The sequence below is a fragment of the Megalobrama amblycephala genome, linkage group LG3 (genome assembly GCF_018812025.1).
Source record: "Megalobrama amblycephala isolate DHTTF-2021 linkage group LG3, ASM1881202v1, whole genome shotgun sequence".
NCBI classification, from domain to species: domain Eukaryota; kingdom Metazoa; phylum Chordata; class Actinopteri; order Cypriniformes; family Xenocyprididae; genus Megalobrama; species Megalobrama amblycephala.
In genome coordinates this window covers 30,624,417-30,651,124 of record NC_063046.1, presented here as the reverse complement: position 1 = coordinate 30,651,124, position 26,708 = coordinate 30,624,417, and the positions used below count along the sequence as shown (strand labels likewise).

Below are 26,708 nucleotides of genomic sequence, written 5' to 3'. Positions count from 1 at the left end.
TTACATTGATAATAATAAGAAATGTTTCTTGAGCTGATCTTTGAAGGATTGTGTGACAATGAATACTGGAGAAATTATGCTGAAAATTCAGCTTTGCTATCACAGGAATAAATTAATTTTAAAATATATATACATAGAAAACAGTTTTTTAATAATATTTCACAGTATTGCTGTTTTCACTGTATGTTTGATCAAATAAATGACTTTCAAAAACATTTCAAATCTTACCAACCCCAAACATTTGAATGGTAGTGTACATTATAAAAGTATTGTTTTATTTAATATATTGTTGTTTTTTATGTCCCTATCATTGGACAAAATCTTATCACTGACCTGCACAGCAATACATTTTCCGATTTTGTTAGTCAGTCTGGAGTATACTGAAGTATCCCGTTCACACAGGACTTCTTGTATTCTGTCCGCTCTTTTTTATTATTGTTGGTTTATGTAATACATCCAAAAGTCCTATTCTATTTGGGGCCACTGTACAGGCTGAAACTCATTTTACACATTTCGACAGTTCACATTCTTAACATGTTGTTTGGTTTATCATTTAGAAGAAGCAAGAAGGCCATCATTTCATTTCGATTTAATTAATGGACAACCATAATAATCTAGTCTTGTATATGTAAACATGATCAGTTAAAAAAACATTGATCTGAGAGTCTGGAATAAGCCCTCGTCTAATGAACAATCCTAGTGGTCTGTTTTTCACTGGGGCCTTTCGCTCAGTCAAATAATGCATTATGTCAGCTTCTTCCTTGTCTCAATGTCACACTGACACGGTGTTGCCACACACACAGCAAACTCCGTCCTCTTCACGGAAACTAGTAAAAACGCACTGTCCCTCAGATGCTGAGATTGGAGATGGTGTCGAGGGAGTTATGCCCTGGTAAGGGGTGGATAGATAACCCACCACTGTGAAGATTTTATCTGCGTCTTACAAGAATATGACAAAAATATTTTGAAGCTCAAAGAGATAGACAGAGATGCTAGATGCTACAAATGGCAGTTTCTCTGCATGTTGTTTCAGTGAGTGGGCAGTTGTGTGTGTGTGTGTTCATTGATATAGTGGTGGCAGCTGTGTCGGTGTCTGTCCCACTCCTCAGCTTCAGCTGTTGCCCTGTTCCTCACACAGCTGTTGCCCATGACAGACCGGCCTGCAAAGATCCTCATTTATTAGCATGACTGACTGAGAGGAAGGGAGGGAGAGGATGACTCAGCTCAGAGACAGCCTTCCTCTCCACTTAGCAGCCTGTACCTCACAATGTCACTTCCTGTTATCCCAGCACACCCTAATTTTATGCTTTATTATTTCAAGAATTCCGTAATATTTTGCCAAAAAACAATTATAATAAACATGTAGTCCATTTATATAAGTAAATAATGTGCTTATTTTTTATGTTTTTAATTTGTTGGGTGTGTGTTTTTTTTTTTTTTTTTGAATTGATTCATATACACTACTATTCAAATGTTTGAGGATGGTAAGATTTTTTTTAATGCTTTTGAAAGAAGTCTCTTTTGTTCATCAAGGCTGCTATTTATTTGATCAAACATAAAGTAAAAGCAGTAATACTATGAAATATTATTACAATTTAACGTAACTTTTTTCTATAATAATATATTTTAAAATGTAATTTATTCCTGTGATGGCAAAGCTGAATTTTCAGCAGATATTACTCCAGTCTTCAGTGTCACATGATCCTTCAGAAATCATTCATATACAGAGCAAATAACATTTCTTATTGTCAGTGTTTAAAACAGTTTTATCAATTTAATGTTTATGCTGAATAAAAGAATTCAAAATTCTTAAAAAAAAAAATCTTACTTGCCCCAAACTTGTGAAGTGTTGTGTGTATATATACTGATTTATTGGCCTGGCTAAAATATTGGAATTTTGGTAGTATTTAGTCACATTTGGCACACTTAATGTCATAAAATTAAGTTGATTTACACTCATAAGCAGACCCTTTGATATCTGTGGCCTTTTTTATATATGGAAGTTTTTTGATTAGACTGTTCTTAGACGTTGGTGCACATTGTTTCATGATGTTATGATTAAGCCGAAGCACATCCATCTGTTTCTCCGGATTAAACTTAAACTCAGCCGTTAGACCTGCTCATAGTCGGATCTCTGTTGCCCATACCAGCCAATTAGACCCCAGCAGCACGTGTGGAGTGCCACACAGGCCCACGCTCATTTGTCAAACTGGCCACAGACGAGGAGGCCTTATTAAACGCTGCATTCTCTTCACGTAGCCACAAAGTAATTTTTAATAGGCCCTTAATGAAAGTCTGCTTCTGAGAGCTTTGTGGTTTTAAGAAGCAAATTCCTTCAAATTAGAGCTGCTTTAGGGAGGATGAATGGTTGGAAAGTCTTTACCTAAACAGCTTCCTGTCACACAATAGGTGAAATTATCTTTGCATTCGCTGACCATTTTGATATGCAGACCACACCATATCTCTGATGTCAACAAAACAGCTAGGGTCAATGTTTGGGTCTGTGACTGGTGTATTTGGATTGAAGGACAGAGACCGCTGATCTCCCTCCTAAACTGATTAATGTAAATAAGCCAAAGGGCTTCCTTTGTGTCATGCTACATTAAGAGTACTTGACCTGTTTTATTGTACACCATAGCTTTCACGGAAGACTTTTAGTAGCGTATTGTTTGCCAGTTGGAGTGAAGGGAGTGAAGGCGACCCCCACTACCAGAGTTTTGATTTGTGATTAGCAGATGTGAATTCTTTTGGAGCAGTGTTGATTTATGGCCAGTCAGAATCAGCACGTTTAGACCGAGACCAGACCAGAGTCATTTACATCCTCATTAAAGTCCTTTTCAGCCTCACACACACATCGCCACAGAACAAAAACACATTCACTGAATTCTTCCTGCGTTGGAGTGAATTTTGAAGAAAAAAAAGTGAAACATTGAATCCCCGAGGCAGAGAATGTGGCCAAGCCAAATAAAATCTTTTGCTGCTACTTGAGTAATGTGGCAAAACAGTGCTTATTCTTTTCCCTGACAGAGTCTGACATGAGATTGGTCACATCTCTGCTCACCGTCTGGTAGTTTGTTTGTGCGAATTGAGATCTAAGAGAGAGTCGTGGTCTCATCCTGTTACGTCTAGAATATTGAGCTCCTCTGTTGAGATCATGCAGTATTGGAGTCAAGGGAAGACGCTCAGGGTCCAAGTCATCACCTTTATCGGGGTCCTGCATTGTTCTCCCAAGCTTTTTTAGTCATGACTTCATTAATCACAGGAAGAAGGATGTCCCTCAGCACTGGTTTGCGTATGTATGCGTGTAAGGGTCGTCCTCAAACCCTTCTCACATTGCAGGATATGACCCAGTCATAGGAAATGATGTGTCTGGAGACCTAGAGGAAAACAGCCCACATTGAGAATAGCTAGAATCAGCCAGGATAGGAAATGAGTTTTAGTCTATTGTGTATACGCATCAGTCCACTGTACCATGTGTACTACACACTTAAATGAAAGAATATTATATTATATTTAAATACCATTTGTTACAGCAAAGGTGCTCCTTAACTGATACAGTAACTCTTGAATTCATTAAAAGAATCGAATCACGAGAGTCATTTTGTCATGAATCAGAATCTATTAGTCATGCTGTTTGTTTGTTGACGATGTGCGGTGCAGGAAAAACTGGTCCATTGCTCATTCATTTCAGACCATCATTTTTCACCTGTTGTAATGAAGCCTGCTTGCCGTTATATGTCATGTGACTAAAAAGCTCCTCTGTCTCCATCCATAGGTACAACTCAGTGGCCTCGCGCAGCTGGACAGACACCTTCTTCTCCGAACTACGAGAGCTCCCTCCACTCTCTGGTAAGAGCACCCTCCTCCTCCTCCTCCCCTCCCTCTGGCACTGAGCACTTTTTAATGGACACTGTGTCAGTAGATGACTTGCTCCTAGAGGGCAGGGGGTAGTTTTACACGGACATTCCTGGCTGACAAATGTCAGAAGCGGGACGGGGAGGGGGCCGCGTGGACCGAACAATACCCATCCCTTGGGGCGTGTCTCCTGCCATCTGTCCTCTCTTGTCCGGGGTGGATGGAGATTGGCCAGGGTCTGTGAAGGTGGGGTGGTTCGGGATTGGTTAGGGTGTGTGATGGGGGTGGGGTGCTGGCAGCTGCTACGTTCAACCACTGCCGCGGGATTCCAGGGCTGACTGGGGAACTGAGCCACAACAGGAGATCAGTTTACAGAAACACACACTTTCCTTCCCACGTCATACATTCACACAATGGAGTGCGTAGATAAATATTTACTCTAATGCTTTGTATGCCTGCTGCAAGTGCATTTTTATGGACCGTCCATGATCGGCGGCTCTCCAGGAAACAGGAAATGACCCAAAGAGAACCAGGGTTCATCATAATTAGTTGCATGACCTTGTACCAAGATCTCGGCACTTGGAGCTTCACTTCGATGCTCTGCTATCTTTCTCTGCCGATCTCTCGTAAACTCTTGCTTGCTTCTCTCTGCTGGTCTTTCTGTCTCATCTCTCACTGTACGTGTCTCTCCTCTTCCTGTCTGACTGTAGAAAAATCGTGTGCACCAGCAGCTTCATGAGCATCTGCAGGATGCCATGTCCTTCTTAAAGGATGTCTGCGAGGTATTCCCGCTCTTCAGACAGTCATGTCCTGTCCTTCTCTTCCTTTCAGCCATCAGCTTTCCTTTGATTCGGCCATGCTTTTTCTGTTTTGTGCTTTTGGTGTTTTGCCATTTCATCTTTTATTGATCTTTTGATGATATTAATACATGGAAATCACTATATTGCAGCTAGTTAGTGAAAAACTGTCATTGATTTTTTTTTTTTGTTGTTAAACTGTCTTAGCCTTCACCTTTTTCATATTTTCTTTTATTACTTTGTTTTCGAATGTTCCTTTGCTTTACAAGGTTTGCCATTTTGTAATTCCATGTCATCAAAGTCTGTGTTGATGTTGGTTTTCATTGAAACTTACGTTGTTTTCCCTTTCTCTACCTCTCCTGTTCTTCATTGCTCATTCCAGTCTCGGATGGAGGACCGGCTGGACAGGCTGGACGATGCGATCCATGTCCTGCGGAATCACGCCGTGGGCTCGACTGCCGCCCTGTCTAGTGACATCCACAACCTTTTGGGACAAGCGCACAACGGGCCAATTTCAGCCATTGGCACCAATTTCCCCGCTTCTGGATTGGTCACCAACCGAACAGCACAAATGGTAAAGAAAACTTCACTGTCACAAAGGAAACTTTAGCTTATGTGTTTCAGAGTCTCCTGAATGTCTCATTTCTTTTGAGGTCAAAGTCTCTTACAGTTATTACAGGCAAGAGGGAGAGAAACGCATGGGTTTCTTCATTGTGCCTCTCCAAATAGGCTAATAAACAGAGTTAAGCCACCTGTTTAAAATGAAGGCCTGGCCATGTGCTGAAACTGAACTATTTTCCACTGAGAGCAGTTTAACTTAAACCCACATACTTTCCATAAGCGTAATGGCTGGACTGAAGCTCGTTCTCCCTCCTTGAGCTGCGTTCCTCACGCTGAATCGGAAAACCAGTCACTGTAGAATCTAGTAGATCAGTGCCGGTCTGGAAGACATTTCCGCACCGTAGCTCGTTGGGGCTGTGGGGACCTGCGTGATGTGAGACCCGCTGAAACTAGAGCGCTCTGTATCTCCCCCACCATCCCACGGCATTCGTTCCCTTTCTACAGAAAGATTTGCGCACAGCTGTAATGGACGGAACAAGCGAGGGAGGCGTTTCCCAATGGTTTCCCAATAATAGGAAATAATCATGGCCTTTTTTTCTTTCTTTGGATTTTATTTCAACTTTCAAATGAACTGACACTGACCTCTTTGTTTTTGTCCAAAGACTAAAGCAACACTCAAAAATGTTTTTGTGAATGACCACTACAGAGTGGAAAGTTTAGCCTTGGCCAGCTGACCATGAAGATCTGAAATTTCCTGATGAACTAAAAACGCTGTTTTTATTTAATGCTTCAAACAGGCAGTAAATGTCTGGAATGCTGTATAACATGTTAGAAAAGCTTTCATTGAACTGTTTATTGACAGCTCAAGTCAAACAAAGTTTGACATACTCAGCATGTACAATTAGAAAAATCATTTTGTATAAATAAGTATCTTTTTTATAGTTTCTTCCCCTCTTCACACAAGGCCTATGTGTGCCAATAATATTTCATAGCCCAAACTAAAAAAAATAAAAATAAAAATAAAAATAAATAAATAAAACACACATTTAGAAATCTAAATGAAACACAGACTGCAAGACTGTGCCCTAACCTGATGTGATAATAAAACAGTAAGGCCCAGTTTCACAAACAGGGCTTAGATTAAGCCAGGATTAGGCCTTAGTTCAATATAGGCATTCGAGTAGCTTTTATAAATTCTATGCAATCCATATTAGGGCTGGGCGATATATCGCATGCGTTTGTTCACGCGCATTTCGTCAGTAAAGCCGGTTCCCTGATTACAGCTAAATCGCCATCACCTGCTTTCAAATGGAGCGGCATTTAATAGACAGAGCCGTAGTTCACTGACAAGCTACACAATATCGCGTTCATTATCGAAGGCGATTCATCTGCGATATGAACGCGATATTGCATAGCTTATAGGTGAACTACAGCTCTGTCTATTAAATGCCGCTCCATTTGAAAGCAGGTGATGGAGATTTAGCTGTAATCAGGGAACCGGCTTTACTGACGAAATGCGCGTGACAATCGCATGCGATATATCGCCCAGCCCTAATCCATATAATTAAAGAGTTTTGTCCTAGTTGACTTCAAGAAGCAATGCACAACATTTTGGTAAATCGCTTTGTTTCTATTTGTGTTGAGTAGCCCCACCCACTGTGAAATCTCATTGGTCCAAATTAAATTCTGCTCCACATAACTGTATATTAAACATCAGATATCTTCTGATTGCCTGTGATTGGGTCACATCATGCTGCAGTTTCGCACTCAATGTGTTCAAGTTGCAGGTCACTGAAAATTAGATTTAGACACCCCAAATCTCACCCTAAAATAAATATGTTTTCATTATTTACTCACCCTCATGTTGGTCCAAACCAGTAAGATATTTTGAGAAATGTCACAATGGGTTTTTTTTTTTTTTCAATACAGTGGAAGTCAGTAGTCACCAAAATGGTTTGGTTTCCAAATTTCTTCAAAATATCTTCTTTTATGTTCCACAGAAGAAAGAAAAGTCATACAGGTTTGGAACAACATGGGGGTGAGTAAATGATGACAAAATTTTTAGGCTGTAATTTACAACAACAATTCACTACTCTCATTTGCAACAGTGACAAAAGTGATGTTCACAAATTTTTGGCTCGGTGCGGCTTATGTTTTCAGTCATGATGAACAGAGGTGCGTTTTATTCAGGCAGAGAGGAGATTGCAGCAGAGTGACATAGCCCCTCGTCTGCGCGGGAGCTGTCACACTGCTGTCAGTGGACTATGTGTTCATACACACACAAACAGAGCTCTGTGCTCCAGGCTCGTCCCAAACACACACCCAGACAAGGTCCTGATTCAGCACAGCCAGCATGCTTTTATTTTGGCGCACTCTTTTCTCTTTCTGTCTCCACTCTTTTCTTACCACCCCCCCTCGTCTTTCTTAACAACTCAGGAAATCTGACGCTTTAGTCGTGTGTGTCTGAGCGCCTCAGCTGTATGGTAATCAAGCCCAGACAGGAAAATGGCCGCCTTCTTTGGTCAGCACCCCTCCTCCTCCGCCCCTCTTCTGCCACAGACAAAGAGTTGTTTGGACACCTGTTGAGAGTGGTGCTGAGATTAGAGTTTGGGGGAAGGGGTTTGTGCCTGAGCGGCATGGAGGTTAACAGAGGCCAACAGTGACTTAGGAGCGCATTCTTAAAGGAAAAGGGGGAAAAGACCTCTCCTCCCCCCCCCATTTCTGCTCCTTTCTCTTCCTTCTCCATGACTCCCAATCCCGTGGATCCTCAGAAAGGAAACTAGATCGCGGGCGAACATGTGCTCCAGCCTACTGTGGCAGGGGTGGAAGGAAGAGATTCGGAGGGGGGCTGTGGCGGTTTCTACTCCACTGCGTCGCTAATCGCATGGCAAGACGTTGATCAAATCCAGATGCGTTTGGAAGCCACCAGTGATGAATGCTGGTCAAACTGTCATTTGATGTTCATCATGAAAGGGCAGATTGTTTGTTGACATATCCACATGTGAATAAGCCATTTTGTTTTGATGGAAAGTTTTACTACATATAAATGCAGACAAATGCAAGTGTCCATTTAAAAAAATAAAAAATCTTGAAATCAAAATGCATAAACTTTCTTAATACGTATTCCTTGTCTTCCTGCATGTTTTTTTTTTTTCTAGCAAAAACAAAAAAGTTTTCTTCAAAATTAAATAACGGACGTCACCTAGGCAGTACAGGATTCTAGATAATATTAGCTGAAAATATAGCTTTGCCATCACAAGAATAAATTACAGTTTAACTTGTATTAAAATGGAAAACAGTTATTTTAAATTGTAATAATATTTCATAATATTATTGTTTTATTAGTGCATTTTGATCTAATAAACGTAGCCTTGATGGGCATTAGACATTTCTTTTAAAAGCATTTTTAAAACTTTTACCGACCTCAAATAGTACCTTTAAATAGTAGTTAAGACATTGTTTTAGGTTACTGTTTCCAAATTCTAGCCAATAGTTAAAGTAGTAATTTAATATGTAGTAAATATTAATGTAATAATTGTTTACAACAATAATAGCAAATAACAATAGATTTAAGAAAAAGTCTAGATCATGTCAAGTCCTTCACATCCCACCAGAACGCCACCTTTATTTTTTTGTTTTATAAAAAGAAAATTAATTTGAATTAATTAATTACTTATTATATAACATTGCACACTATAAAAAACATATTGTGTTAACACACAGTATTCAAAACAATACAGTATACAATATGCATATACTGTATGTGCTTCATGTTGATTAAATGTTTTTAAATGACCTGACGTTTGCCGCTTCCCTTCCCCAATATTGTCTGAAACAGTGCAGCATCAAGTCAATCAACTTGCCTCTCAAAGTATGGGCACACGCTTCCAAATTGAAAACAACATGAGAGTGCTTTTTGGTGGAACAGAGTCAGAACTCAGGACTGAAGTGCTGCGAGTCTCTCTGAGCACAAATTTGGGGCTGTGAAGGTCATTCTTTGTAGTATGAACACCACTCAGTTCTTCAGAGGGGAGGTCACACTCTACAGTAGGAACACAGAGACGCTCTCAGCTTTGAAGTCCAAGATCTGTCTCTTTCCCGATTTAATGTAAATCACTTTTGTTTTCTCGGCACTGATCAGATGGCTTCATGATCAGAGGGACTCTTGATGTTTTGCTCTGTTCTCTGCCTCATGTATTTATGGCTATCTGTTCTGACAGGGCTCTGTTCACCGCGAAGAGACCGTCAGCCTGAACAACAACCACGGTGGCCTGCAGGCCAGCGCTGGTCCCACCTCCAGCTCGGAGCTCAACCACCAGGCAGAAACGTTCAGAGGTTGGGCAGCTTTTTTTTTTTTGCACCACTGTATTTTTAATTATTGTTTTGTTTTTGTCAGCTCAATGTCCATTTGGCATGATTTATATACAAATCATAAAACAAGTGTTTACCCAATCGGTGTACTTTCTTTGTGTGTGTAACAGGAATCGCTAGTGCTCTGGCCGGTCAGGTTGCTCCTCCTCTGGACCTGAAGGTTGAAAGTCAAGAAAAGGATGACATGAACGATAACCACTCCTCAGACGACCTCAAATCAGACGACGAGAGTGATAAAAGGGATTTAAAGCAGAATCGGGGAAGCACTCGACCAAGGCAAGGCAACCGCTCATCAAAGCACTGACTCTAAAAGTGTCCTTCAGCACTTCAGCATTGACCTTAGAGTGAATGTTCAGATAAGCCAGTGTGATTAAGTATTAGCATAGAACACCACTTCAATTTACTTTTTATGCCTGAAGTTTTACTCCTTAATGCCTGAAGTCACATCAATGGCTCTGTTTACACCTGGTATTAAGATGCGTTTTGGTGGACGATGCTAAATACAGGTGTAAACGAGGTGTAAAACGTTTTGAGCTTGACAGCTTTCGACCACTTCCAGAGGTAGTCGAAAACGCATTAGACCGGATTGCGTTACGTTCATTCGAAGAGCCACTAAAAACCGCCTACTGACAAAAACATTATGGGAAGCGAGCTAGCCAGAGGTGATTTAAACGTTTCCGGCTGAAGCCATAAGTTTGGTTTGAAGATGAAAAACGTACCAAGTACAGTTTTCTCCAAACGTTTCTGTTTTCTAACATGCACTTACTGTTTTCAGTGCGGTCTCGTGGCTGTCAGAGCAGAAATGAAAGCTGATGCTCTCTGTATGTTTTCCCATAGTCTCCAGTCATGTTCATATGCAAATTGCGCACAGTTATTTCACCTATTAAATCAAAACTGCTGAAGAAGCCCATACATTTACCTGCCCATAGACCCTCCCCTCAAAGAAATCAGGACAGAAGTGGTCGAAAGTGGTCAAAAGAGATGGATTAAAACACCAGGTGTAGACAGTTATGTGTCTTTCTCGTCCACTTGTGATCTGATCGACCAAAACACATCTTAAGACCAGGTGGAAACAGGGCCAATGTCACGTCAAGCACATATAGATGCAGTGTTCAGGTGTTTGAGGCCACATGGTTCCCTCCATCTTGTCTGACAGCTGTGAATTGTTCTGCAGCAGTATCAATGAAGACGAGGACCTGAACCCCGAGCAGAAAGCGGAGCGCGAGCGCGAGAGGAGGATGGCCAACAACGCTCGCGAAAGGCTGCGAGTCCGGGACATCAACGAGGCATTCAAAGAGCTGGGCCGCATGTGTCAGCTGCACTTGAAGAGCGAGAAGCCCCAGACCAAACTGCTCATACTTCACCAGGCCGTCGCCGTCATTCTCAGCCTCGAACAGCAAGTCAGAGGTCAGACGCTGTCCTGCATAATGCAATTGTCATGTTTATATAAGGCCTTTCAGTCAATTAAAATATTTAATTGTGATTAATCTAGGAGATTAAAAAATCAGACCAGCTATTTTTTTTACAGTATTATGGACGTGTAATAACTGCACATAATGTAGTATTACATTATTAATGTAATAAAATGTTCATAATAATTTTTTCAAAATGTAATAAAATCTTGGGCTCATAATGTACAGTAATACACTTTTTCAATGTAAAATATGGATATATTGCCTTTAACTGCAGTACAGAGTTGTTCACAAGCTATACGCACAATAGAGCTGCTTCATCGTTGACAAATAATTGAAGACATTTGCAAGTTTTTTTCATACAATGCATTGTTGGTAAATATCCACCTCATCCAGCATCCTTGTCTGAATCTGGCATTTAGTTCTAATTTTAAACAGCTGATCGAAAACACACAGGATGTAATTACTTAAATATTATCAGGGAAAATGATTCTCTAATGTAATCTCCCCTGTCAGACAAGGGTTTATCAGTAATATTTTACTTGGGCCCTTTGCAACAGCGCTGAATTATGTTAATCAGTTCAGCAGATCTCAGAATAGCTGGTTTTATAAGGCAATAAAAGATAGATCAAGGTGTTTGTGATTCCTTTTTTCATTATTGATTTACAAACCAACCAAATTGATGAGATAATGTGAATTCTCCTGTGTGCAGAGAGGAACCTAAACCCCAAAGCAGCCTGCCTTAAGAGGAGGGAGGAGGAGAAGGTGTCAGGGGTGTCAGGTGACCCCCAGCAAGCCCATCCGCCTGTGCACCCGGGCCTCACAGACACATCCAACCCCATGGGCCATCTGTGAACAGCCAGGTAAGCACGATCACACTCCACACAGAGATGTAAAACAGGCAGGTGGTTAAAACACAACACCACAGGCAAGATTTTTCTTTGCTATTGCTTTGACACAAGCTCTGCTCCAAAACCTAGTGAGCTGTATCCTTGCCTACCTTCCTTTTGGAACAGTAATTAAATTGGGATTACACCCAATGTCTTAAAAGAATAGTTCACCCAAAAATGACAATTCTGTCATTTACTCACCCTCATATTGTTCCAAACCCATAAGACTTTTGTTCATCTTCAAAACAAAAAGATATTTTTATTGACACCTGAGAGATTTCTGTCCCTCCTTTCATCAAAAACTTTGACACTACAAAAAAGTTCATAAAGACATTGCAAAAGTAATCACTGATCAACACACATACATATAGAACATCCGGGGCCAGATTTACTAAAAAGGGCAAATTAGCGTGAGAACGCAATCCCGTAAAAGTGCCAATGGGAGTGGAAAGTTCTGCACATGATCTAATGACAACACGCAATTTAAAGTACACAGATGCAGCCGGATAATTTCCATAATGACCAACACAATCTATCAAGAGCAGTGCAAATTAGTGTCTGTTTTAAAGGTGAGATAGAGGATCTTTTCGTCGACTGAGAAACCAAAGACTGTTACTGAGTTTTTGAAATGAGCGCATGCGTAAGAACAACCCCCCCTCCTTTCGAGGAAACGCCTCCCAAAACTCGTGCACGAGTATTGGAACACGAGTGTTTACCACCGGCATTCGCTGTATCGTGTTAGTGGATTCATTATGTCGGACTCACCGCAGGTAACTCATAATCTGCAGTAGTTACTCCTGACAAAAACATTGCATGCGGCGCCTGTGGACTGTGGAAAGTTACTGGAGCGCGCAGCCCCGCTCGTCTCTCACAAGGAACTTCACAGCAGTGATTGACAAGCCAGAGGGCCAATCGTTTACGCGATGATCGCGTAAACGATTGGCTGATGTTTTTAAGGCCCTACCTCGTGCACAGATGATGTATATTAATATTATTCCTTTCAGTGTACCTAATAAATAGTCTTTTATCAGTTAGTAAAGACAGTTTCAAGTAATATTGCAAAAATGTATAAAACAAAACATCCTCTTTAGCACCTTTAAGACATGCTTTTTTGGGCAGTAAATAATGGCGCAAATACCAGTAAATTGACTACCATAAACCTTAGTAAATCACTTTGTATGATTCATTTAAATACTCTCCCACCATAAATGTTGTGTCTGAAAGGGAAACTCCTACAAATGCGTATGTAATAAGGTCAGCCGCAAAAATAACTTTGTACATGTTTTTCAGTGCTAATTTTTCACTGTGCGTCTTTAGTGAATCCTGACAGTAGTTTTTTAACATCAAAAGAGGGTTTGCGCTGGCTCAAGCTTTTAGTAAATCTGGTCCCCAATATGATAAACATGCACGTCAAGAATATTTGATGTGCTCTGTGTATGTGTGTTGCTCAATATTTATATATGAATAAAAGCCTAAATTAAATCTGTTCATCATTTAAAGCAAGCACATCACTTTGATTAAACTGCTCAATTCATATGAATTGCTTTAATGATGTCTTTATAAACTTTTTGTAGCATTAAATTTGAGGTGGAATAGACATTTAATGGAGGGCCATAAATCTCTCAAGTTTCATTATAAATATCTTCATTTATGTTTCAAAGATGAGCAAAAGTCTGAAGAGGACTTGGAACGACATGAGAGCGAGTAGTTAATGACAGAATTTCCATTTTTGGGTGGACTATGCCTTTAACCTAAGTTTTGGAATACATTTTTTTTATTCGATACACATGAGGATGTGATTTGAGTGTCAGTACGGTGGGTCATAAGCAATGTCCTTATCTTTCTTTCGCTTTCAGATCAAATGGATCCCGATGGCGTGTGTTAGACAGAGTCGGTGACCTTGCTTTCCACGGGCGGACAGGACTCACAGTTTGTGACACAAATTTGAAAAGACAGACCACTCGAAGCAAAATTCCACCGTTAAGCAATCCTGAGATAGAAGAAAACTGGCAAGTGCCCAGCTCCCTGTGAAGACATCCCATATCGATAAGCAACTTTCTGCCCACCAGAGAAAAAAAATATATCAAGCATAAAAGCCCCTCAGCACATATCGCTGTCTGCAAGCCGCGTGCCGCAGCTGTACAATCAGAGACTGTCGCCACCCCCTCCACCCTGTACGTGGAAGTTGCCTTGTGCCTAAACTGAATTGACGAATGCATTGTAACAGCAATTTTTTTCGTTCCTTTTTTTGTTTTTGTTTGTTTGTTTTTTTTCCTATTTATTATGTTACTGAGCTGTAAGTCTATGTTTAAAGGGAAAATTCTGACATTGCTATGAGAATCTGGTGGCGTTTCAGTAGATCTGCAGTTTGTCCTTCACATCAGAGTCTTGAGCCTCTCTCCCGTCAGTCTGTGGAAGGGCTTCTCCGCTCAAACATCCACTCCATGAGATTAATATATTCGGATCAAATTCCGTGCCCTTTGAGAAAGAATCTGATGGCGTTTGAACGTTCAAAGACTCACGGATCCCTGTGTCTAAAAAAGAAAAAAAGAAATAATATATTATTTATATTTATCGTACATTCATTCCGCAAATGACAGCATGAGAAACCAAAACTACCTAATTCTTTATGATGTATGTTGATAGTGTAGCTCAGAGTCCTCGTCCCAGACGGAAAGTTACGAGTGAGGAGAGATGGGATCAGCCTGTGCGTTTTTGACCGGATTCCCTGTGTCGTGGAGACGATGGTGGAACGGCAAACTCTGGCTTTACTGAAAGGTCAAAAGTCAAACACAAGCTGACATGTTTATACTCATTAGTGAGCAGTACAGATACGGGAAGCAGAACGTTACAAAACCCCAGCATTCCCTACATATTTCTTAGTGTCTTAAAACGGGAAAGGGGACGCGGTCTCGTCCTTTTGATTCCTTTGCCATATAGTGTTAAGGGTAAAGAGAAAGGCGTATTTCCGATACAGTTTATTTGTATTCAGACGTTACATTATTTGGTCGAACAGCCGTGGTTATGCCGAGGGCATCTGTACTGAGGAATCTCTGTTATACCGCGAGACATGGCACTGTTGGATTTAAAACGAAGACCATTAATTCACCTGGCCTGAATTGAAGTTTTGTTTTATGTACTTTTGTTTTTCTAAAACCATTAACAATTTAAAAAAGAGAAAAAAAAGAAGTACTCAAAGTAACCACATGTTATATGTTTATTTGTAATTGTATACAAAGCATCTCTCTAGGCTTCATAGTAAAGCGTATTTCTGTTGTGTGAAAATAGAAGGGTGTTCTAAGTTACTTAGAATGGCTTTGTCTTTCCCCTCATGCATTGAAGTACTTGATACTTGATCAGCAGAATGTGAGCGCAATGTCTGTTCGAAAAAGAGAAGCTCTATGAATTAAAATGCTGTGAAGCATCAAAATCAGCAAACAGTGGAAATGATGAACAAAGCCAGTTTGGATCAGGATTTTCTCTGCCATTATTTGTTTTGTTTTTAAATCAGAAGAGAGCAGCAGTCACCATTTTTCATTTTATAATGTATGTGTTTTTTCTTTAAGACCAAATTTTTTTTTTTTTTTTTTTTCTCTTTTTCTAGCCTGTCTGTTGTCTTCCATGCGTTCACACCATTGAAACAAGACTGCCACATTCTCATATGAATCACTCTCTCCATTACAAAGTGAAAAGAACAAAAACTTAAGGAAAGATATACGTTTCAGAATATCAGCATTATTTTCCTTGTGGTTTTTTTTTTCTTTTTTTCTTCTCTTTCTATGCTTTGTGGAGAGTTTCCTTCCTTAACAAAATTATCGTGAAATCCATTAGTCTTTGTGGCCTTGTTATACATTTCAGTATTCAAGAGCTTGTATTTTTGCCGGCTGAAAATGAATCGAGGTTTTGAGTCATCTCTTTGTCTGTTGTTTTGTTTTTTTCCTTTTCCTTTTTTTTTTTTTTCCTGTGTTCTGTTTTTCCTCTGTTGGATATGTTAGATTTTGCTGTATGCCCTGATGCTTTCCCTCATAACAAAAAAAAATCTATGAAAAGGATAAAAAAAAAAACATTTGGCTTATTTTTCACTATAGTTAGTCTTTTATACAATAATATTGTAAGAACATTTCTTGAATTCTAAATATTACTCTTTCTAGATTTTTGAAATCAAAAGTTTTGAGTAAAAAGTTTCTTACTTTATTTTACTATATTAGATAGTAAAAAAAATGTACGGTTATTTACCATAACCTGTCCATTATTATAAAAAAGATTATCGATAGCATCTTAAGAACATAAGTAGGATTGTAGCTCGCAGTCTAGTACGTATGGGGTATTGTACGAGCTCAATGTTCCAGAGGATGTGCTCTCCATTTCTGTCTCCAGTCTGCATTGTTGGTTGATGAACGATTTGTACCCATGTCAAAATTCAAGGTATTGTCAATGCACATCAGAAAACCAGCAGTAAGAAGTCGAATTCTTTTTTTTTTCTGTCTCTGTAACAGAAAACACAATATGTATATAACATTTATGTAGCAATAAATGTGCCATCTTTTTTAACTCATTTGTATGTGCCTTTATTTCCCTTTTTATCATCTCAGCATTTGGTTTTTATCTACAACTGTCTTCATGCAGCGAGTCTGGATAAAAATATAACTAAAATATATGTAAATTTCACTAATAAAGACCCGCCCCTTTAGTTACTGTTGTTGCTATGTCTGACAAGCTATGCCACTCTGATGCAGCACCATTTTCTCATGCAGTGAAAAACTTTTTATATGAAACAAAGTCTCAAATTTTGTAATTTTTAAAGAAATACGTTACACCTGTAGCGTGTAGCGTCTCAGTTCAAGCTGCTCGTGAACAGATCATCTCTTCCTAATAGTTAATTTATAGCATCAAATAAACATGAATGAACATCAGAAGGAATGTTTTTTCAACCGCAGAAAGATGTCACTACACACCATTTTTAAAGTTCAAGTCCATCTACATTAATCTACTAACTCCCCTGACTGCTTTGTCGGACAAAACGGCGGATTCGGCGTTATGATTGGTTAGATCGCCTGTCAATCAAACTCCCGGCGACAGGTCAGTGTGCTGGAATTTTCTAAGGATTTTTATACATATACAAATAACATTTATAGGTTTGGTCAAAGTCCCTTTAAGACAAATCATTTCACATATGGCGGCCATCTTTGAAACGCCTCTCGGGCATCCTGACCTGGCCATCATGCAATCTCTTTGAATGGGGAAACATCAAATTCTCCAAAACTGTTCGCCAACCTTACGATTAAATTTCATATTTGAAATCACCAATGAAATCTAACAACAGCCGGCTCATAAATTTAGTTTCTAAACGCTCGAATCATGACAAAAAAACTGTATTTTTCAGGCTGGATCAAGCTAATGCGCATGCGTAGACCTAAATGCGTCTAATTGAAACCGGTGATTCTAACTGCAGCTGAAGTGGCGCGATGACTTTACTAGTCGGCGATTGGCTCTTATTTAGATGGCGGGACTTATTCCGCCATATTGCTCGTTACACTTTCTCCCATTCAAAACAATACGAGTGACACGTCTTGTGTTATTCTATAGTCTTTGGTTTAGTTTACCTAAAAATGAAAAATCTGTCATCATTTACTGTTTTTTTCTTCTGTGGAACATAAAATAAGAGATATTTTAAAGAATGTGTTTTAAAAAGAAACTGTTTTGGTTCCTATTATTGTATGGCCAAAAAAATAAAATGGAACCGAAACATTGATTACCAACATACAGTTTTGGAAAAACATGCCTGGCTCACACTACAGGAGTTTTAGGCCGATTTATGCCCGATTTTCCCCTCCCGAGAATCGGAGAAAAAATCTTGTCCACCTCGATCGGTTCCGATGTTCGGCGCAGATTATCTGGTAATGTGAGACGTTCACAGATAAAATCTTGCACCTCCCGATCTGATCTCACACAAATCGGGCTCACCCCGATCATATCAAACATGTTTGATATTTATTGGGTTGAGCAAGATTGTAATAACATCAGTACTGTCACAATAGCCAATAGGAAACAAGTATACGACGCGACGGAAGTGACAGACATTTCGAAATGGCGACCGCGAAACCAAGATCAAGGAATCTACAATGTAAAAGTTGACGCTATCGCTTTTGAACTAGGCAGGCAATATTATAACGGTAAACATTCTAGCACACTACGATAGTAATAAAAGGTCAATTTTACCTCCATTTCTCGCTGAAGAACTGACAATCCACGTTGAGCCCGTCTCCTCAACCATTTTTTTCATGTTTCAGTATCCATTTTGTTTACATCCGCTTTCGATCTGCTGCGTAGATCACGTGACGCGCTTCCTCTGGCAGATAATCTTAATAACATTTTGTAGTGTGTGATGCTCCGCGAATTTCAAATCTTGTAGTGTGAGCATGTTTAAGATTTGAGGGAAGAAAATCTGCAAAGATTCTCCTGAAGTGTGTGCTGCAACCAGATTTTACAATCGGATAGGATTTTAAAACTCCTGTAGTGTGAGCCAGGCATAAAATGATTACAGAATTATTATTTTTGGGCGGGCTATCTCTTTAAGATAAAGAACTGCACAATTAACACTGTGTTTAGTCTCATATTTTCAATTTTCTTTCAAAAGCATCATGGAGCCCTTTTTCATTTTCAGTATAGTGTGAAAAAACTCATTGCAATATTTGAAGTATTATTTTGTCTTTGCAAAATAGCCTGTTTGGCTTTTTTCCCCTTTTGTTTCTGAAGAATTGTCTTTGCACTGAATGAAAACCTTTTCTTTTGGGAGTATTTCAGATTCTGTTATAGAAGTTCAACATCTGTCTTCAACTTGACCAAAAGACAAACATACTTTGTGTTTCTTGTGAATGATCATGGGAAAATAACATTGGAGTATAATACTCTCGACTGTTACTCTTTCATTACAGGGTGTGTCGATATTCCCACGAATTCCCAGTCTTAATTGACTTTGCTTCTTAATTAAATTATTTGTTTTTCCCATTTATATGCCAGTTATGAAATATGGGAGCACCTGTTTTGTTCCAGTACTGGTGAATGGTTTACGACCAGAGTCTTTCTGCGCAGTGCAACTTCCACAATACCTCATGAAACTCTAATAACCTTTCGCTCTGTTTATTTCTCATTTTTCATCTCATCCGTACATTTTTATGCAATGACATCAGTCCTGGCTGTCCAATTAAAAGACTAAACTAAATCCCAGAACTCATCTCCCTGGCTTACACATCTGCCCTAAATTATGTCTCTGTACATGTGTGTGAGAGATGCTTTCTCATTGGATTTGTCCTGTGGTGACAGGTTGGGCCCCAGATCTGCTCTGAGACAGGAACGGCACTGGGGAAGAGGTTGCTAAATGCTGGAGAGACCTCGGCCAATTCCGACTCTGTCAGCCCTCCAACACGACACCTCATCTAGAGAACGCTCCAACTCCGCTGGCTGGGTGGGAAGGCTAGGCTTTGTCCCATTTCCTCCTTGTGTGTGTGTGTGTGTGTGTTTTTGTGCGACTGTGTGCATATTCCTTCCTGCCTTTATCAAAACCGTGCCCTGGAGTGTTTACTTGCAGTCAACTAGAAAAATGGGCAGTGTTTTATAAGCATGGGACCACCATGTTTGCGAGCTAACTTCCTGTGGATCTGGCTGCCTGGGACAGCCCAGAGACGGAGTGTCATGGTGGGCTTGCTGACAGGAGCATCTTGGCTTCTGCTGCTGGAGCACAATCAAGGTTTTCTCAGACTGACATGCATTTGATCATAATGTTCCTGCTGACTCGCTTCCTTTCAGTGAAATTGCTATTGGGTTTAAACTTAATGGCTTTATATTTACACTTTACCAGATTTTATATTTAAAATACTTAAATTGAATTGTTCTAAATAGCTACTACTGCAATACTATTATTAACACTTCCTTGTGTTACAGTAAACCAGAGCTAAGGTCAAACAGAGACCAGGTCACATTCCACAAAACCAGGTCTCTTTGGTGTCCTTGGTGACTTTCTTTTACTGATGTTTTTCTTTTTTCCTTTCTTTTCTTTTCTTTTCTTTTCTTTTCTTTTCTTTTCTTTTCTTTTCTTTTCTTTTCTTTTCTTTTCTTGTGAGACCTAATAAATACACTTGATAAATTCTTATCTAATATAAGATACAACCATAAAAGTAGATATATTTAAATGTTGAAATGCCCCTTAAAATGGAGATTTTGGTTTGTCCAACCTCTGAGTTCTTGACCTTCTCGAGATAGTATCCAACAATTAAAACATACATAATACTTTATAGAATTATTATTCAGTTCACTTTAAGAAAAACTATTTTTAATTATGAACTCACTTTATCAACAAAAAAGTAGCATTTAGTTGGATCCCTAACTAGGCAAGCTGGGCATACAGAAGGCCTAGTTTTTTTTTTTATGTTATTTGTTTGTTCGTATTATTTTTGGTAGTTTGAAGAGACAATACACAGCTCATAACAGTTTGAGGCTGATGATCTACGCTTTCTACGCACATCGTTGAGACCATGGTTGATAGAAAAGCTTTATTTTTTGAGAGTTTCAAGCCCTATTTTGAACTCTATCCGGAAAGTGCCATTAAAATAGTGGAAACGTGTAGGACTTGGAATAGGCCTATATGTCCATTTTGCACATTGATTGATTGATTAACTTTGATTAACTTTATTTTGCACGTCGTATGTTAGGGCCTTTAGGGCGTATTTCACTCTAATGCTAAAACTCTGTAACAATTACTTCATACATTAATAAAAAAAATTATAATGTTGCTGTCAGGCAGAAGCTTGTATCTCCAAATATTTAATCATTTTTAACTTTTTTTAAAATAAATCATTATTATTGGTTACCATTTACGACCATGTTTATGACTATCTGTGGGTTTCTCAAATATTTAACCAATGAAAAGTATTGAAAAGAGCTTGTGATTAAATTTCATAACTCCACTGGATCCTCAAACTATCAGTCAAACCACATAACTCCACCTGCCTCTATCGTAAATGAAGAGCCCCGCATGCAGTTCTCTGCTGGTTTGCAATGGTAAATAAAGAAATAAATCTTTTGCCTACAATATGAGGTAAATCACAGCAGCGGAATGGAAGACAACGCAGGTGTCTCGAGACGCACTTTTTTAAGGAAACTCTTTTTAAAGTTGGCTTGAAAACGGAAGTAGCTGTGGTCTATATTTAAAAACTTACCTAGTGAAACTGCTTTTCAAACAAGAAAAAAATTAGGGCGGGACTTGATTTTGTTAATCGGAAATTGATTGGATCGCTGTGATCTCATGTAAATGACAGATCCCACCCTTGCAACTGCCCTCTCACGATCAAATCTATTTTTATTATGATGTGCAGTGTGCACAGATAAAGCCATTTTTACAAAAAACAATTAGGGACTCTATACATTTTTAACAAATGTGCGCTAGATGTAGCTACTTTCAATTGGACATCAATGTGTGGACATCAAATTGACGTAAAAACATTGACGTCAGTTTGATGGTTTTTTTTCAACATCAATTGGACATCAGTGAATGGATATCAACAATGTCCAACAGCATTTTTGAAAATCTACTCACCCCACCTTTAAAGCAACTTGTACACCTTAACAGTTTTGTATTATTAGAATGGCAGTGGCTAAATGCATTGCATATTGTACTAGGCAGATGTGTATTTCCGTGTGTGTTTTTTGTTGTGGCGACTTGCTTGTTGACTTTATCCTGCTGGTGTGGCTTACTTGGAAGAAATAGTGAGGATTACTGATCTAGGTGGTTATCCATGCTTGTTTAGAGAGCTTTAATTATTTTGTGGATTTCTACAGTATGTTAGTATGAGTGATGGTGGCTGAAAATCTTGTAATTAATGCTGTAGTTTATAATGTCTTAAAATGAGTGATACAAGTTGTTCCATCTTCATACAGGTGCTGTACAGCAGTCAAATCCAGAGTCGTCTGAGGCTGACATCATCAAATACATATCTCCGATCAGCACGCGACAGATATGGGGGTATGGGATGCCAGAAGGGCCAGACAGCCATTGATCTTTATTCTCAATCAGAATAGGTGCATTTTTGTTTTTCTTTACATTTGTATTATTGATTTGAAGTTTGCTGAATAAAAGTTCTGTCATGACAACTCTCTGAGTGTTTGGCATGGTAATAGTTATGACAATGTTGATATGTTTGGCCTTGGAGGAATACATCTGCTACGCTGCTGCTGCTTTTATTGCTCCTGCTGCTGCTGCTGCAGAGCAAGTACAGGATTTGCTACTGCGAATACATACACGACACGCTGCTGTGAGCAAGTAAGACATGCTGCTGCTGTACAATATAGTGTAGCAGATCTATACAGGTGGAGCTGGGGAAGGTGGTCAAATTTTTGACGTCAGATTGGTTTGCATTTTTGACCTGTTTTTTTATGTCAATTTTATATTTTTTTCAACATCAACTGGACATCAGTGTGTGGATGTCAAACTTGATGGTTTGACAAAAAAAAAAAACATAAAAAAACCCCATCAATTTGATGTTTTTTTTTTTTTTTTTTTTTTTTTGACATCTTGTGACACCTGTTTTTCTATTTAAGTCTCACGCTTCGGGTTGAAGAAGCCCTTACAATTAATGTCACCATGAAAACAAACTGGACAGTTCTTGATTTATATATATATATATATATATATATATATATACAACTGATTCCTTTTTTTTTTGTTACATTTTTATTTATTTTTTATTTGATTTATTTGTGAAAATGGGTTAGGTTTGCATTACATTCTTAAAGTGAAGAAATGAAGACAGGGCAGGTATAACAACCTTCAGTATAATAACAACAATAATATCTATGTGTAAAGATGTTGAAATGAATGAAGGCACTAAGTCTTTTGTAGAAAATACTGCAACGCCTCCATCGCTGGATCTCTGTTCACATCAGGACCTCCGGATCCCCAAACCGGGACAGACAGCGCTCCCTGCTGAACAAGCTGCTGGGTTTTTTCAAATGGAGCTGCTCTTGTGTTTCCTGGCAAATCCACAGTCCTCACAGCTAAGACCAAGTGCACCCACATAAAAATAAAAACAGACCCGAAACCAAGGGTGGAGTCATCAGTACTCGCACAGATCCAAGTCGTCTTGGTCCTATTGGTCTGTACGGACAAATGCATTTTGCTCTGTTCTGTTCTGTTACTAATTTATTAATAGGTTTAGAAACCACATGAGGAAGACAGAATTTTCATTTTTGGGTGATATCCCTTTGAGGACACTAAAATTATGCACCTTAATAAATAATCAAATAAACAAACATGGTTGATAAATGATTGTTCCAGAAGTTTTCACCCTGTAATGCACCTCTAGTCGGTGACCCATTTCCTATCTCATATTACATTAGGAGGTTGAAACAGAGGCAGATTTTTCGTTTCCTGTAATAAATTTAGAGATATAGGAGAAACACTTTGGCAAAGCTTTTATTTTAGCCACTGCATCTTCCTACTCAATAGTTAGCCTATTTGTTGTCTGTACAACGTTATTCCTCAATGTTTTGTTGAAAGTTTACTTTACTTTACTTAAAGTTAGATATTCTGTAGATCTCTTATAATCGTTAGTTTATTAACATTACTGGCACCTTTTTATGTTAATATATTTATTTTCTGTCAGTTGTCTAACTGTATGAAGACACTACAGTAGGATGTTTGGCATCTGCAGTGTTCTATCACTAGATGGCGCTGTCAGTCTAAAGAGCTGTCAGGCCATCATTTATCATGTAATGCTAATAAAACAGCAGTTCAGTTCGCGCAGAGTGTATTCATATGTAATTTTTCTTATGTAATTTGACATTTTTACTACACCTGTTTTGTACATCTTTCTATTACGAGATTATCTCTAGTTCTGCCAAAACATCAGTAAACACACATATTTTAATTGTCAGAAATGTTGTTTTGAATTCCCCCATAAAAGCAGATGGTAAGTGTATTTCTTGACATTATTACTAAACATAAAGAAGTTGATAGTTCATGTTTTGTTCACGTTTTTTATTATTTAACCTATTGTATTTCACAAGGTTATTATTATGCTTCATATTATTTTGTTTTGCTTTGCTTTTTACACTTGTTGTACGTCTAATGCTTAACCTGGGAAAACAAAAATAAATCAATAGATAAATGTCATAGAAGTAGCGTGCTCTAGATGAAGTTAACAGGGGTTTTTCAGGCACTTGACAAATTCAAGTGAATAAATGTTCAAAACAAAATATCAAACCATTTCATATTAAAGACGCGCATCCTTCCGATAGATAGAAGATTTAGTCCCTGCCTTGCAACACAAAATAACGATTATGGGTGCTGTGGAAGCTGTTACGTGGATTTTAGCACGAATGAAAGGTTTTTAGGAACTATTCGATTTATAATATTTAATAAAATATTAGGTTATTGAGTGTCCTTTTAGGTTTCTTCAATATTTAAAATCTCTGGGAGTCAATGGTGTGTCACCATTTTGAAAAAGACCCATATTCTCTCTATCCTCTCCTAATAATACATTATCACATGAAAACCCTTGATTTCACCGATACTGGAAGCACAAGTACTTGAAAGGCCTACACCCAGTTTCTGGCTTGCGCCTTTGTGTCTTGAGATCAGCTAATACGCGAAATGAGCTCCGTTCGGCAGTGGTGGTGAGCAGATCAGCTGATCGTGAATCAGGCTGCTGCGGGTGGGTGGAGCGAGGGATGGGATGTGGGCGGGGCTTGACGCTCTTCAACAGTCCGTGTGCATGAAGTAAAACTAGTCTGAAAACAAGACGTGCAACAAGTGACTTTGACCAGCTGAGAGGAGATGGTGCTTTCTCTTTGTGTCATAGCTTTTTATAGAGCTTGATCAACAAATCAACGATAAACGACAGACAGCGGTAAGTGCTTCTTTTGGGTTCATTTCTATGACAAAAAAGTGTGCGAAATTACCAGGGGCATTTGGGCGACTTTGTACTAGGTGAGCTAAAACATTGAAATTAAAGTTAATAAACTAAAATGAGCACCCAAACAGGCAATGTTCTTATATAGGGAAAACAGGCTATATTATTAAAATTGAACCTAGTGCTTGGAGCATCTGTTGGGATGATGTTTGGTATTAATTACGCAAAACATTAATTATTGCACAGAAAGCCATTGAAAAACAAACTTTTGGCTAAATCATGTGCATGTTTTAGCTGTAGGGTGCATATAAATGCAACCCCAAAAATAAATTGTTGCATTATTAAATATAATCAGATGTGCATTTACAGTACAATGTAAAGCAAAATGTAAATGAATGCACCTAAGTAAAAATATATTAAACTAATCTGCTCTAATAGTACCTATACACTCTGCCTGATGTACAGTATGTAAAAGCAAAGGAAAGTTCACTGTAGTACTCCTGAATCCCTCCTGACAGAGTTCTAGTGGTTGCTCTGTCATCTAGAGAATGATGATTATCCATAAACTTCTTTGTTGAACATTTTTTTGTTGATACTGTAGCTGTAGCCATGTTTTTGGTCTGGATCAGGGCCAGAGTTTACAAGTTGGTAGTGAGAGACCGTTTCACCAGAAAACTGTTATGAGTTTCCCTGGAAGTGGAATGCAGGTGGAGGCCATGCTGCAAGAGCTTACACAGCCTGTGTTAGTTTCCCTGTCAGAGCTACACATTTCCAGTTGGCACAATGAGAGGAAAGGAGCTGCATTAACACAATTGAGTTCCTTCTGCACATAGTACAGTTCATTTGATACAGGAGCTGAAAGAGGCTATTGTGTCATATTCTTTTTTTCAGCACCAGAGCTCTGTTTCTTATGGATAAGGGGGCTTGCCGCTTTTTAACTCACCCTTATTGTTCTTTCTCATCCCCCTCTGTGGTGCTGGAAAGTTTGAGTCCCTTCTGCTCTCTTTGAGTGTGGCGGCCGATGAGAAGGACTTTTTCTTTTGACTTGCTTTAATATGATGTTCATTTTTGTGCTTTTGTAGTAGTTTTTTTTAGCCTCAAGACTTTAGGTCTTCCAATCTTATGCTTTCAACCTTTAGTTTCTAGTGTCGCCTTCTTTCTTCACTGAACGGATTCCTTACTGCCCATTGAAAATGAACCAATGCCGTCTTTGTCTTCTTCATTGTCAAGCCCTCGGGGATCTCACAGGTTGCATGCACCGTAATACACTGCATGCTTTGGTCATACCATTTGCTGTTGCAACAAAGACATCAATATGACTAACGCAATCTTTTGTTGGCTTTGAGGTGAAAGGATGTTATCAGTGGGGTCCAGAGGAAACTGATAATAGCCTGTTGCCTGGTGTGAAGGCTGTAGTGGGATGATATTTTTGTAGCTTTGTGTTTTGCTATTCCTGAGGCAAAATACTGATGCCCATTGCATGTCACTGAAATTCTTTGGAATTAAGCTAATTGACACGTCATTACATTGACAAACACAGTATGAGAGCAACTGGGTGTTTTTGATTGTTTACTGTAAAACTTTTCGAATTAGTTGTATTTGAAGAACCAGATTACATGAAAACATCTTTGTTGCTGTAATTTGGTTATTTTCAATAAAAGATACCAGCTGTTGACAGACAATTTAGTCACCAGCTGTTTCAAGATGATGGAATACAAAACCTCTCTGTTTTTTTTTTTGTTTTCTGCTTATCTTTCCCCCATACTGTACAGTGACATCATTTGCTTTTTTTTCCCCTAGTGTTTGTTTTTGTTTATATAACCCACATTGCAGTCTCTTTTAGCTTTAGTCAGCAATGTCAATGTGCTTAAGATTATAAAGTCTGCGACTGGGCTGAAGCTGTCTGCATGCTTGGCA

At 38.9% G+C, this 26,708-nt stretch overlaps 2 protein-coding genes and 1 long non-coding RNA gene across 14 annotated transcripts in view; all 3 read left to right on the top strand.

Moving 5' to 3' along the window:
• tcf12 (transcription factor 12) overlaps positions 1-13,879 on the top strand; it is a 144,763-nt gene extending 130,884 nt beyond the window's left edge. For 9 of the 12 annotated variants that reach the window (XM_048185070.1, XM_048185072.1, XM_048185076.1 and 6 more), the window contains 8 exons: positions 3,776-3,849; positions 4,566-4,637; positions 5,035-5,226; positions 9,434-9,548; positions 9,695-9,860; positions 10,759-10,991; positions 11,709-11,859; positions 13,743-13,879. In XM_048185070.1, the coding sequence (XP_048041027.1) occupies positions 3,776-3,849; positions 4,566-4,637; positions 5,035-5,226; positions 9,434-9,548; positions 9,695-9,860; positions 10,759-10,991; positions 11,709-11,851 (995 nt within the window). In that variant the 3' untranslated portion in view covers positions 11,852-11,859; positions 13,743-13,879. The remainder of the gene's footprint in view (positions 1-3,775; positions 3,850-4,565; positions 4,638-5,034; positions 5,227-9,433; positions 9,549-9,694; positions 9,861-10,758; positions 10,992-11,708; positions 11,860-13,742) is intronic. The other 3 variants (XM_048185073.1, XM_048185074.1, XM_048185082.1) reach the window with 1 other exon arrangement.
• Positions 13,880-17,456: 3,577 nt separating this feature from the next.
• LOC125264140 lies at positions 17,457-22,012 on the top strand. The gene is made up of 3 exons (XR_007183994.1): positions 17,457-18,059; positions 19,210-19,351; positions 21,820-22,012. It is a non-coding gene; the product is annotated as an uncharacterized LOC125264140 (long non-coding RNA).
• A 2,620-nt stretch (positions 22,013-24,632) lies between these two features.
• The window catches only part of cgnl1 (cingulin-like 1), a 37,565-nt gene continuing 35,489 nt past the window's right edge, over positions 24,633-26,708 (top strand). The window contains exon 1 of the mRNA XM_048185061.1: positions 24,633-24,788. The gene's annotated coding sequence lies outside the window, so the exon portion shown is untranslated. The remainder of the gene's footprint in view (positions 24,789-26,708) is intronic.